A 13,181-nucleotide genomic window follows, 5' to 3' on the forward strand; every position below is an offset into this window, starting at 1 on the left:
TTTATTAGGTATTGGTGATGGTAGGTGAATTTATTAAATGGTATACATTTAACAAATTCACAATTTGCTGTAGCTGTTTTTTCCAGCTGTATTTATTTTAAAATTTCAGGTCAATGCACTAATATCTAGGCTATGTTATAAATGTGGCATTGTTCGCAGTATTATAAAATCCTTTGTCATTAATGACTAATTGACAACAGTGCTCTAATTTAACGTTATTTTATTTGCATAAGGAATATTTTTGCGTAATACCTGTCTAATACACACTTGAGTCACAGAAACTTTCACTTAAAAGGACTGAATTTCAACTGACCACAACCATTTTCTGTGAAGCGATTCACATGAACGTGATGTTTGAACACCCTGTTTATTTATAAGTTGTTGTTTTATCGTCAGTTCCGAGATAACAATTGAGTATAAAATTTAGTTTCAAAAGAACATTGTGTCATATTGGTTTATTTTGTAAATAATCATGGAATACTTATTAAAATTGTTGTTGTGTCTAATATGTGTGGTGACTAACGCAAGGACTATGTCTATTAATGGTTCCGCGTTGATGAGATATGATCCTTGTGGATTAGGGGTCTTATATTTTGATAAGGTTACCGATCGGTTGTGGTTGGGTGTGATGAATTTTGATCTTTACAGTAACTTGGCCAATGTGGAGGCTGAAATGAGTTTCGGTCATGAAGTGTCTGTTTTTTCGGTGAGTTTTTCTTTTATCAATTGTTTAGAATTTCTGTAGGTACCTCTATTAAAATTAGAACAATATTTATGAATAGTTTAGAAAACTAGTTTGGATTACTAAGTTACTACCTACCTAAACCTTAGGTTAGCCAATAGACTATGCTATACTTCATACGAATGACTGAAGAGAGGTTAAGGATTTATGTTTATTTATACAGTAAAATGGAATCTTATTTTATGTAAGACTTATTGCGTCTAATACTCTTTTTTTAATTTATATTTTTATAAAAGATTTACAAAGATCGAAGATACAAACATCTTGACGAACATTCGAATTGTAAAAATTTTGTTCATTTCAGGATAAAAATCTTGCTGTCTTCAATAACAACAGCAATAAAAATAGATACAAATTTATAGCTAATATTAGCAATGTAAAAAAAATTACATTTTATGTGGGTCTAATAAATAACAACAACAATGACAACTCATCAAATTTGCCACTTGTGACTGAGTTCCAGTTGAACAACATAACTCTATGTAATTCAGACATCAAGGTAAGGAAATAGGTAAAGAACTACGAAAAATAATGGTATTTTTATACATAACTGTTGATTATCTGTTAAAATAGCGACATTAATATCTATGAATAAATGTCAAATATGGAAATCGTAAAAATCAGTTTGCTGTACTTCGATGACTGATCTAGGCACACACCTACACTCGTTTCACTTTATCTAAGAGAATAATCTAAACTGTAATTGTAACCTGTTTTGCATACCTTATGAATAAATGAAGTTTCCCTTGATATTTTTTTACAATCTGTGGGAAGAGAACAGCTTACACATAGGTACTATGTTTTTGACACATTCCGTTTTTTTTTCGCTTCAGAATAAGCACGGAAGTCTACAACATATATTACAATTTATATTATGTATTATTAAAATTTCAGACATCAATGGCTGTAGAGAATTTGAATGTGACTGAAAACGAGGTGGATGATTATCATCACTTGTGCGGGAGAAAATCATTAGACCATACAGAACTGCTCTCAGTGAGGACTGAAGCCCGCGCTGGTGATTTTCCTTGGCACGTCGCGATATTCATAATGGACTTTAACACAGCCGATGAAGAGTATTATTGCGGTGGCAATATCATATCTAGAACTGCTATCTTAACAGGTTTAGTCTCTTAAACATTTTATTGGGATATGATAGTAGATACAAATGTGAATAGATACGATCACTACTACTATCACATAATGCGAGAATCTATTACATAAAAACACTCATTTGTTAATTTAAGGAGATTAATCGCAATGTGTTATGTGCGTAAGTGTAGACGAGAGTGTAGATGTGGGTAAACCCAAAATTTTGAGATAAGTGAGAAATAGGTATGTAAATTCGTATTAAAATTTAATACAATCCAACAAGATGTATGTCTATAATAAGAAACTGGAAACCGCATATTTATGTATGAAGTTGTTATAGAACTCCATCTTACTACATTTACGGATATCTCGATCGGTGAGAAAGTCTAATAAATCGGCCAAGAAAATGACTTGAAAGTTGCCAATTTTGATCAGCGGGTCAAATATCATTGAATATCAGGTTTTGTGTGGTATTTTGTCTATTCGCACAGTTGTCTACGGCCTCGATATTTTCTTAGCGGCAATAAGCACGAAACTATCAACGTTTATTGTGAGCGTCGACTGTTGTTGCGTGTTGGATCTGTTTTACTGGCCTTCTTCACGACCGTCTACTTTGTATATTGAAATAGATAATAAATATGTTGACAATCTGATACAAGACAAACAATGTTAAGATGCTTGAGCACTTCCACTATTTACTTTTACGATTAGAAATCTATCGAATAAATGGGTTGTATTTTTATTTATTTATTTTATCCTAACTGATTCCGTATTATTATTTGAAATATCTCATTATCAATAGCCTCACTCCAGTTCTTGTTTGTCCGTCTTCATAACTAGCTTTTACCCACAGTTCTGCCTGCGTCAAAATGTATCAAGTACATGTACATAGGGATGTTGTTAATTTTCAGCTGGTCATTGTATGCGGAAAGGTGGCAAGAACATAGAGACGAATAGAATTAAAATAGTGGCCGGAGTGAGCGACCGAGATGACCTCTACCAGGTTGGAAGGCAGGTTCAAATTGTAAGTAAATTGTTAAATTTGGCTCTTTCATTTTATTCACTGCAATGTAAAACCAGCACTGTATGCCGAATACGCCAAAGTTTTGGGAAATGTTCATAACTCAATATTCAATTTTATAAAATCGCAAAATCAACTCAATATTCAGTTTTATATAATCATTAAATTGTCTGTAGAGTTATGTAAAATAATATTTTCAGGCCGAGGAAGCAATACTACACCCAAGTTATACAGATAAGCTTGCCACAGCTGACTTGGCTGTGATCAAAGTCAACCGCCTGGAGTATACAAAGTATGTGCAGCCCATTTGCTTGTGGGGACCGGTCTATAACAAACAGAAGTTATTTGGCATACAAGCTATTGTGAGTAATTATGCGAAAGTAGTAGTAGTTAGTAGTAAAGAAAACATGTTCAAATGTTAAGGAAAAACAAAAATTACTGAGTTACTTACGGATCATACAGCAATCGCATGAGTGACTAGGTAGACCTATGTTTCTTCCATAGACTTCAATTTCTCAATCAGTTTAAAAAATATATGTTTTGTTTTGTAAGAGTTAATTGTAAACATATGAGCTTCTATATATTGATAAAATTGTACATAATTTCAGGTTGTAGGGTTTGGGCAGACGGAAACTAACCAGCCATCAAAGGTGCTGAGGTCCACTTACACAGTTATCCAAAATGACACGACCTGTCTCGACTTTTCTGCCAACATATACCAGGAACTTCTGAACGAATTTACCTTCTGCGCAGGTTACGGACCTAATTCCAGTAAGTATCTTAATTTATTACCAATGTTTTTAATGTTGCCGTAGGAAATTCACACGAAAAAGCAAGTTATTGATAGTCATAGAATATTTTCCTTACCTTACCTTAACCACATATACATTAACGGTTCTTAGTACAAAGCAATTTTATTTAATGTAACTGAAGTTTCAACTTCACACTGCAAATACTTCAGTCTGGCCCCGACTACGGCGACTGCAATGTTTTCAAACAACGGCATCAACTACATTAAATAAAAAAGGTTGGTACTAAGTCCTGGTAATGTCATGGATAAATCGTAGATCAAATTTAGTCTTCATACATGACTAAATGTAACCTATGACTGCATATTAATATTACTACTTAGATTAGGTATACATTTGTATATTGTACAAGTAATCGAAATTAAATGTATTTTATAGATATAAATCCTAGAAACGGCGATAGCGGTGGTGGCCTAGTCCTGGGGGTCTTACAGCCCGACCATCGCATCAGCCTGTTCCTCCGAGGGGTGCTGTCCAAGTGCGGCGTGTCTCCAAGGCATACAGACTGCGACCCCACATTCTACGTAGTCTACACTGATGTGAGCCCTTACTATGGGTGGGTGTATCATCACTCTGGGCTGAAATTCACTGTTAATATTCCTAGTTAAGATTTTTCTCACGAATTGTGATATTTATCTTTAAGATTTAATTTTAATTAAGGTAAGTGTCTACTCATGTATCGATTATATTTTGAATTAGTGAAGCATGTAGGTAAAGACCTGTTCTAGTTTTTAATCTAGTTAGATTTTTACAACTGAAAGTATAATGTATGAACGAAAACAATTCACAAAGTAGTTAAATAACATATTTTTACTTAAGTATAACACTGATTAAATATAAATTATTATTCAGTACCATAGCATTTTATCTAAATTAAAGTTTCTCTTTTGGTACATTCGCGGGTAGTAAAATATCTGGCCTTTGTATTTCATTTAACATTTTTCAAGGAAATTAGTATACAAGAAGGTGGAGTGGAGTGTCTTCCAAGAGAATGAAAAAAAAAAACAATATACCGGGGCGACGTTAAATCACAATAAACATAAAACAGAAGAGATACATCATGATTCACCAAACAAACATCCACATAAACAGATGTAAATAAATCGAAATTTCCAAAATATTTCTGTTTCACTTTTCGACAAAGTATTTCACCGAATTGAAACGACAACAAAGTAAATTAATAATTATATTTCTTATCAATAATATAATTATGTACGAGTACACAACTACGATTAATTCTAATTAATATCAGGATTATCTATAAGCACTAAAAAGTCATGAGTTTATAATATTACTCTAAAATTTAATATGGAAGCATTCCAGTATCAGAAAATTTTATTTCTATTTTAATTTAAATGTATATTCTATATTCACGATACTTTGTGACACAAGTCGACGCTGCTCTTGCATAATTTATTAAAATCTTATTAAAAAGTGTCACCGAACAAAAAGAAGGCCCTGTATTATAAAAGTCTCCATTATGGTCTTCTTATCTTTAGATTGTTGTATCCAGTTTTTTAATTAACTATTCAGAGAATAACATTACTTAGTGTTGTGTTGTATTTCTCGCTCGTAGTAGCGGCTCATTGTGAATTTGAAACAAATAATTTTAAATTGATACCTAATTTGGACTTGTTTACTCCCCAAAATGAACCTAATTATATTGATCGAATATTTCTTACTACTAACTTGTTGTAATAATATTAAAGTTATAAGGTAGAGAACATGTGCCGCTTACACCTGATTCCGGCAGAAGGGGTAAAATCAAAACGTGTTAAGCTGATTTCGTCAAGGAAGATTATGTGTGCCGATGACCTGATAAATTTATGCCGGAGATTGTGCGAAGTGGAGTAAAAAGTAGGAAAGTGGACACTCTGCTCCGTCGGAGTATGGTTGAGGTGGCATTTGCAAAATTGCTAAGATGAGTATAGGTGAGATACTATATTAAATATAAAATAATTCGAAAAGAAAATCTTCCGTAGTCATTAGCTTCGCACATATTTAATTTATGTACAGTATATTGTGTATTTATATTGAGGCGGCATGTAATTGGATTTCTGGGACGCAACACGTCCTCGATCTTCAGCGGAATATAAGGGTTTCTACTTTAATAATAAATTGCTGAGAGACACTGCGCCGCTCGATGTTCAACAAGTAGGTAAGTAAAATTATGTGTGAAATGTTTTTAAAATAATTGATTCAATAAATATATCTCCTCGATATAATGTTTACTTGTTTACAGGTCATACAGGTCCAAAATCCACATTTAAAAATTGTACTTCTAATGAATTATCCCGGTAAATATTATAAATATTTATATACGCCGGTAATACTCAACCGATATGGCTTGTATTGAGCGCAAAAATAACTAGAAAATTAAGAGATGCCTCAAGATAGTATTGAACATTACAATCAGTTGCGTCCTAAAGGTTCCATTTTGAATGAACTCTTTATTGAATTATTTTCCACTTTGAATTAAAGAACCTGAAACACTACCAGTCGGATATGTTACTAATAACAATAACCAACTATGTAACGGCCCAACCCGTTGCAGTAAGCGTCGTAAACACAGGAGTTTGTGGGCACCACCGGCCCTGCAGTCCCATAAACCATTAGTGTTGATTGTTATTCGAACTACGATTGGCAGTCGACAAACTAGGATTCTGACTAACATTTTATGCTTCGCAGAAACCAGCACTTTTGTTGAAACTAAAAGAATAGTGTTGCAATGTTGGCTTTTCAGCGAATCAATATTTGAGAATCCAGAATTTCTAACATGCTAGCATCCATACTAATATTATAAATGCGAAAGTCTATCTGTCTGTTCATCTGTCTGTCTGTCTGTTTTACTTTCACGGATAAGCCACTGGATCGATTTTCTTCAAAAATCGACCCCCAAATGGCTACAGTGGGGATTTAAAGTTTGTATGAAAATCTTTCAGTTTCGCAGATAAATACACGAGCGGAGACGCGGGCAAAAGCTGGTATTTACTGTTTATGAAACTACGATTTTTTGTACCTAATTTACTTTGAATTAAAGGCATAATATGTGTATGAATGGTAAGATTTTTGTTATATTGGAGTAGAGTGGTTAATTGGCACATCAGTATTAACAATTGGAGTGTATCACGTGTCAAAGTATTAAAGTAAATGTGAACAATCATAGAAGGATCAACGATAGATAAATAAAACATTATATAGAATTTAACGTAATATAGGAAATATATCCTAATGATCTGTATAATTATGGTCGTCACAAGCGGATGTAGATTTGCATTGCACATTAGGCAATCGATCGCAACTGTTGTCAGAAGATAAGGTACTTGGTTATGAAGATGTGATGCACAGAATATCTCGGTATTGCTTACTGGATGTAGGACAATATAAAAAGAATAATATTTTCTTTGTTCTCAATCTTGTATTAAAGCAGTGAATTGAAAGTTTATAATATCATATATTGAAAGAAACAAATTCATCTAATTTTATTTTGAAATGTTGAATATGGAATTGCCGTAGTCCATTTCAATATAATAAAATTCATATTTTATAATATCAGTTCATTATACTTTGCACCACATAATAACGTTTCTTTTTCATTTCAATCTAAACTAACCGAATACAATTTACCTTAGGTGGTACACATTACCTACATATAATATCGTACAGAGCGCGATTCCATACGGTACATTTAATTTTATTGTAGAGGCATGTCATTAAATTTCGCTAGGGAGGTAAACCTATGCATTCTCGATTTCAATTCGATTCGGGGATGAAGACTCGTGAATATCCAATTTAACTTCTACACTTAAGTGCTGTTGTACAACGTTTTATTATCTTTCTGTTGAACTTTCTGTACCTTTATTTTCCATGATATTTTTTGTTATCTACATACGAAATTGTTTGTTTCTGTTATTGGTAATAATCTATATTATTACCAATAACAGAAAAAAATAACAATAACAGAAAAAAGGTACAGAAATGTATTTTTTTCCTATTACATTTCGTACTTTCGAATGACAGCAATATTCAACGATTTGGTATTAACAAAATAAAGATCACATATTTCCAAAATGTTACAAAACGTTTTCGAAATTACTAAGGGCACCAATGGTATAGACCTTAACAAAATCTCTTATGCAACAATCTACTAACCTGAGGCGATAGGACCCCTTGCAGCAATGATTATGCACAAAATTACTTTGAAAAATACATTGCGTTCTCCTATATGTTTATTTTTGCTCTGCTCGTGAATTCAATCACCAAAATAAATATTTATTCTCCTGTTTCATATTATCTACATCAAAAGTTTTAGATTGGAAAACGATTCTTTATTTTAGTGTGGTTTGCAAGACCCATCATTTCTTAGTGGTGAATTTATAAATATTTTGTCATATAAGACAGCTAAAAACCTAATTAAAATATTCCAAAGTTATATATTTGTAAATCAACACGCATATATATTAAAAAATCTATGCTAAACAAATTTTCTATATAAGAAATATTATTATTAAATATTAGTATTAAAAAAAAAATCTATTATCTATTATAAAAACCATCGATTTTTTCGCCCGATTTTGCTTTGAGTCAAACTACTAGCATGGTAGTTGCAAACTACTAGCATGGTAGTTGCAAACTACTAGCATAGTAGTTGCAAACTACTAGTATAGTAGTTGCAAACTACTAGCATAGTAGTTACAAATTACTAGCATAGAAGTTCGTAATTTTTTAACTGAGAAGAAATGACGAAAGAGACTCATTTAACGTTATTGGTCCCTATCACGCCTGAAGGGGTTATTTTCCTATACTCCCTTCGATTCGACAATGTAACTCACGAGAACTCTGAACATTTTCCGTTTCAGCTGGTCCAAGACATTACCCACATCATTTGCGTACATTCTAGCTTCCCTGGGTTAAATGGAGCAAAAGACAATTTCCTTCATGGCCACTGTCTCCTGAGCTGTTTAGTTACTTCTGCAAATATTTTGCTTAATGTTCCAAAAAATCCATTTGTCATTTTAGATTCCTTGTTATTGAAATTTCAATTCATAAATTGAAACTAGTACCTCCATAAAGCGTATAACATTTTGTGATTAATAATTATTCATATAAAGATGTACAATAAGTGCTAGACAAAGAAAACATAATATAGTATACATACAATGCGTGTGTACAATGTAACCTGATTTGCTATTGTGACTAGAAAAACTTCCTCAGCAGCAGTCACAAAGACTACCACTTTTTACTAATTTTATTCGAAAAATTCAACCATTAAAGATAAAATCTGTCTATGAATATGAAAAGAATAACTTTACGACACTGTCCTTTTGTGCATGATTGTACATTGAAACGCATTGTGCAGTTTGGATCATATTGATAGATCATGCTATATTTGATCGAAATATATTGCATTAGAATTTTCAGAAACCGAACAGAACCCTTTCCCAAATTTTAAATTCATAATCCCTTAATACCTACATGATTACTTGTCAAGAATCTCCATTTTTTGGAGTACATCATTCGAAACGCGCTTATTGAGTGTATTCAACAAAAATAGATGTCCTGTTTCTTCTGTTACGAAGCGTGAAAGACAAAATGCTTTCGCAATCGTTCCAGAGACCTTTCACAAATAAACTGCTATAAGTTTGGGAAGAAATCGACGTAAGTATATTCACCTGACGGGACGGAAATAAGGCATCTCACGTTTTGCACGAAGACACCTGTGTACGAATGGGACTTTCTTCAAGGTGACCGTGTTTGAATAGATGTCTTATTTCAATGAAAAGATCTATATCGACCGACATTGGAAGACCTTTTTTCAGCTAAAACTTTAATTTCGATTCTAGATTATACAATATTTGTGACACTTAGGCCAAAATGTTAACCTGTAAAATGACTTAGTTAATAACGGAAATATTTAGCGGAACTTTGTTTTGCAAGTTATTCATAATATTGCCGTGTTGCCTTAAGTACCAATTTCAATATTATGTTGTAGATTAAACGTTGACGTGAATATGACAAAGAAGAATTGGACCCTTTTTATTAGGTACTTGATACTTAAATACTTGTAGATAAAATTAAGTACCTAATTACATCTGTTGACGACATTTACGAAAGTATAACAATTGTACCTACCGCATCAGGGAAAAATACGAATAAATTAACCTTTGAGGCACGGCGTAATATAATGTCCGTGGTTTCTGGATACGACTGATTGACAAATAATGTTTTGTAACTGTTTGGGAAATGTTGTTTTCCTCCGCAGGAGACAGACTTTATTGGGTGTTTTATTAAGGAAATAACACTTCGGAGGATATATCTACAATCACTGGTCAGCTTTGTGTCTGAAATAACATTATTTATAGGTAATACCTACTAGCTTTCATGAAGATTGTCTTAGCAGAGGGATGTTGTATAATTTTGTTGTATTTAGAGACATGATTATTAAATTTCACTCTAAAGCAGTTGTAAGTAAAGAAACACTTAAAAATTACTCAGTCTGTAGACCACACATTGACTTTTTCCCAGTTGACTGATTCCGAACATGGCTACGCCGTGACATTATAAAATGTTAGCTTACCGCTTCAATGAATATTTAACACCTGGCGGATATTCAACTAACCATGTATAAGTACTTACCGGTATGAGTCAATTTTAGTAGCTTGCACATATTGCTGACTCTGGATAAGTACTAAGTAAGTGTGAATGTCAACAAATAACTCCATAGCTAAACGCACTTGGGTGCCGATGTCAATTCAAGGACCGCAAAAAATCTACTAATCTCGTATCTTCTGTGGCATTCTACAAAAGCAAATGGAGAAATGAAATCTATTGTTGTTGATACTAAGCATGTAGCAATTATATACCAAGTTTCAAATGTTTACTTAATTCATTAATACAATCTTAAGCAACGTATATATTTTTTTCCGTATTTAGGCAACTCCTTCGGAAAATATAACTACTATGAATCTTGTAGGATTAAATAAGTATGTAAGTGAGGGTGTAAATACTCAATAAAAATCCAGCAACAATTTATGGCGTGTAAGTCACAGTAACGCAATTTAATTAAGTAATTAAGTCGAGAACTTCTTAATCGCATGTCTGAGTGTCGTTATACAGACTATGCTTGATATATATATAATACCACTTAAAATTAAAACTTCGTAACTTTGCACTACTTTATTTCCATATAAATAAGATTCATTTTGAATCGTTATATTGACGAAAACATGGGAAAACGCCTTTAAAAGTCGGTGGTGTATCGTTTCCATTTTTGGTATTACAAGCGTCAAGCAGTCCTGTTTCCCATGTAAGAGCATTCCACACCTGGGTTCGTTACGTGACATTCTGCAATAAACGCTTCGGTGTTGCCCTTTGGAAAATACTACCATTTTCAACTCTATTTCATACAGAATGAAGAAAACAAAATAAAGTTTGAAATGAACAGTAATATGTGAAGGTAAATAAGGTTAGTGGAGCTTGAGGCTGCGAATATAAAAATTGGGCGACACGCAAATGCGTGCCAGTAGAGTATAGCCCAGGCCATGACGTATTATAGTAGTCTCAAAACCCTTTGCACGTCGATAGTAGTATAATTTGGGCCACGCACGATTTTGGTATGAACAGGCTTGGAGTACAGTACATACATTACATTGCAAGGTAAAAGTGCTCAAAATAAACTAGATTACTTTGTTATTCTTTTAAAATAGGTATGTATATGAATATACTTGTACATAGGCGGAAATTTACAGTATTCAAGAATGAAAGACACCTTTTTCTTTTTAAAGCCCTCTTCTTTTCCGCTTTTGATGGGATCCTTACCTTTATTTTATTTATTAATGAATGGTCACAAAACATTCAATACATGTCTACAAAAGAGCCGAGTATCTTCATTATACAAAATAAGGCAATGAATGTGAGATTACAGACTTGTTTCCCCACTTTCCCCATAAAGAAGATAGGGCATTATATGTACGAAAAGAAAATTTATTCTTCGGCGATAACAAGAACACTTTTTTATATCAAAATCAAAGCGTTGTTCGCTTTTCTTTGATGTGCCACAATTTCTTTGACCGACTTCTATTCCGAGCACGTACTGTTATAATCATGTTCGACTCCGACAATGTTTGATAAAGTCTCGTGTCTTGTGCGAAAAATGACGTGCAATTTGCCAGCGTACCAAAATATGGCGATTGTATGAATTCAGGAATTTTCATTTTTCTTATTGCTGGTTGTTTTTATGAAGTCTCCTCGATTATTACATGTAAGTAAGTATAGACTTATCAGAAGCTCTCATTTGATACCATACTAATATTATAAATACGAAAGTCTGTCTGTACCGCTTTCACGCAAATTTGGTATGGGGCAGGTTTTTTTTTCAAAAATAAATAACTACATTTGGGGGATGAAAGTTTATTTCACGCGGGCGAAGCCGTGGGAAGTATTTACATAACGTTGAATTAAAATGCATGTGAATTTTTTGATGTAGGTACTCGTATTTAAATATACATATTTTATGCCCACTAGATATTGTTTAAGCTCCTATAATAGTTATAGTTTTCATAGTCAGGTATTTGTTAGAGTTGGGAAGCAGTTAGAGCAGAGAGCATCCGATTGGCAGGGTTTAGTCGAAAATTGGCCAAATGAAAGCTCAATGAACGTGTCACGGCGAGTCGCTGGGCACATTTATCCACGTCCGAATAGTCCGCATTGCCGTACCCTAGTGAGGCAAGCAGTCGATGGACGACGCATTCTAACTATTATAATGAATAACCTTGCGGGGTTCATTTGTGCACTTAAAATGTTATAATAAGACCTAATGGAAACAATAAAGAACTATGAACTATGACGATATGATATGATCTTCAAATAAAATTTCAAGTTAAATGTGTTAACTTACTATAAATTTAAAAAGCAAGATCCGGGAAATGTATAAATGCAAAAATAACGCGTATCTACGACATGGAGAGCCATTGTCTTGTTCACTCGATTCTTTTTTGGTAAAGTAACAGAACTGGCAGCTAACACATCAGCCTACCCTAGGTTTGAAGACAATCATCAATGTGAACAATGACACGACTGTCGTGTTCAACCGTTGCTCTTTATTTAATAAACTATATTATCGATGGCAATTAATACGTCATCCCACTTGGTTTTAGTAGTGAGAACTGTCCTGTTTCCTAATCTAATAATGTCTATAACAACGATGATTGCTGCTTAAATTTTTGCTTTATTCAATAAATTATTTTATCGATTTTTGCTTTATTCAATAAATTATTTTATCGATATAGTAACAGCACTGGTAGCTAAACATCACCCCACCCTAGGGGTGGACGGAGGTCATCAGTGAGAACGATCCTGATTCCTGAGCTATCTCTGTCTATGACTATGACGCAGCGTACTGCGCCATCATTTACCTAACTGCGTATTTTTATTTTATTTCAAGGCCAAGCTTTACATGCGTTACCTATCTACAGGATTTGATATACGAGTAAGATAAATATTTAAACTATAATTAAAT

At 33.3% G+C, this 13,181-nt stretch overlaps 1 protein-coding gene across 1 annotated transcript; it reads left to right on the forward strand.

Annotated features, from left to right (window-relative positions):
- Nucleotides 1-372: 372 nt before the first annotated feature.
- Nucleotides 373-4,782, forward strand: LOC128671363 (CLIP domain-containing serine protease B4-like). Its single transcript, XM_053747789.2, has 7 exons — nucleotides 373-706; nucleotides 1,047-1,241; nucleotides 1,637-1,865; nucleotides 2,746-2,858; nucleotides 3,056-3,217; nucleotides 3,464-3,626; nucleotides 4,043-4,782. Exons 1-7 carry the CDS (start codon nucleotides 473-475, stop codon nucleotides 4,270-4,272), a joined length of 1,326 nt encoding a protein of 441 aa, XP_053603764.1. The 5' UTR covers nucleotides 373-472; the 3' UTR covers nucleotides 4,273-4,782.
- Nucleotides 4,783-13,181: the final 8,399 nt, after the last annotated feature.

This window comes from Plodia interpunctella, chromosome 7 (assembly GCF_027563975.2).
Source record: "Plodia interpunctella isolate USDA-ARS_2022_Savannah chromosome 7, ilPloInte3.2, whole genome shotgun sequence".
Taxonomy (NCBI): domain Eukaryota; kingdom Metazoa; phylum Arthropoda; class Insecta; order Lepidoptera; family Pyralidae; genus Plodia; species Plodia interpunctella.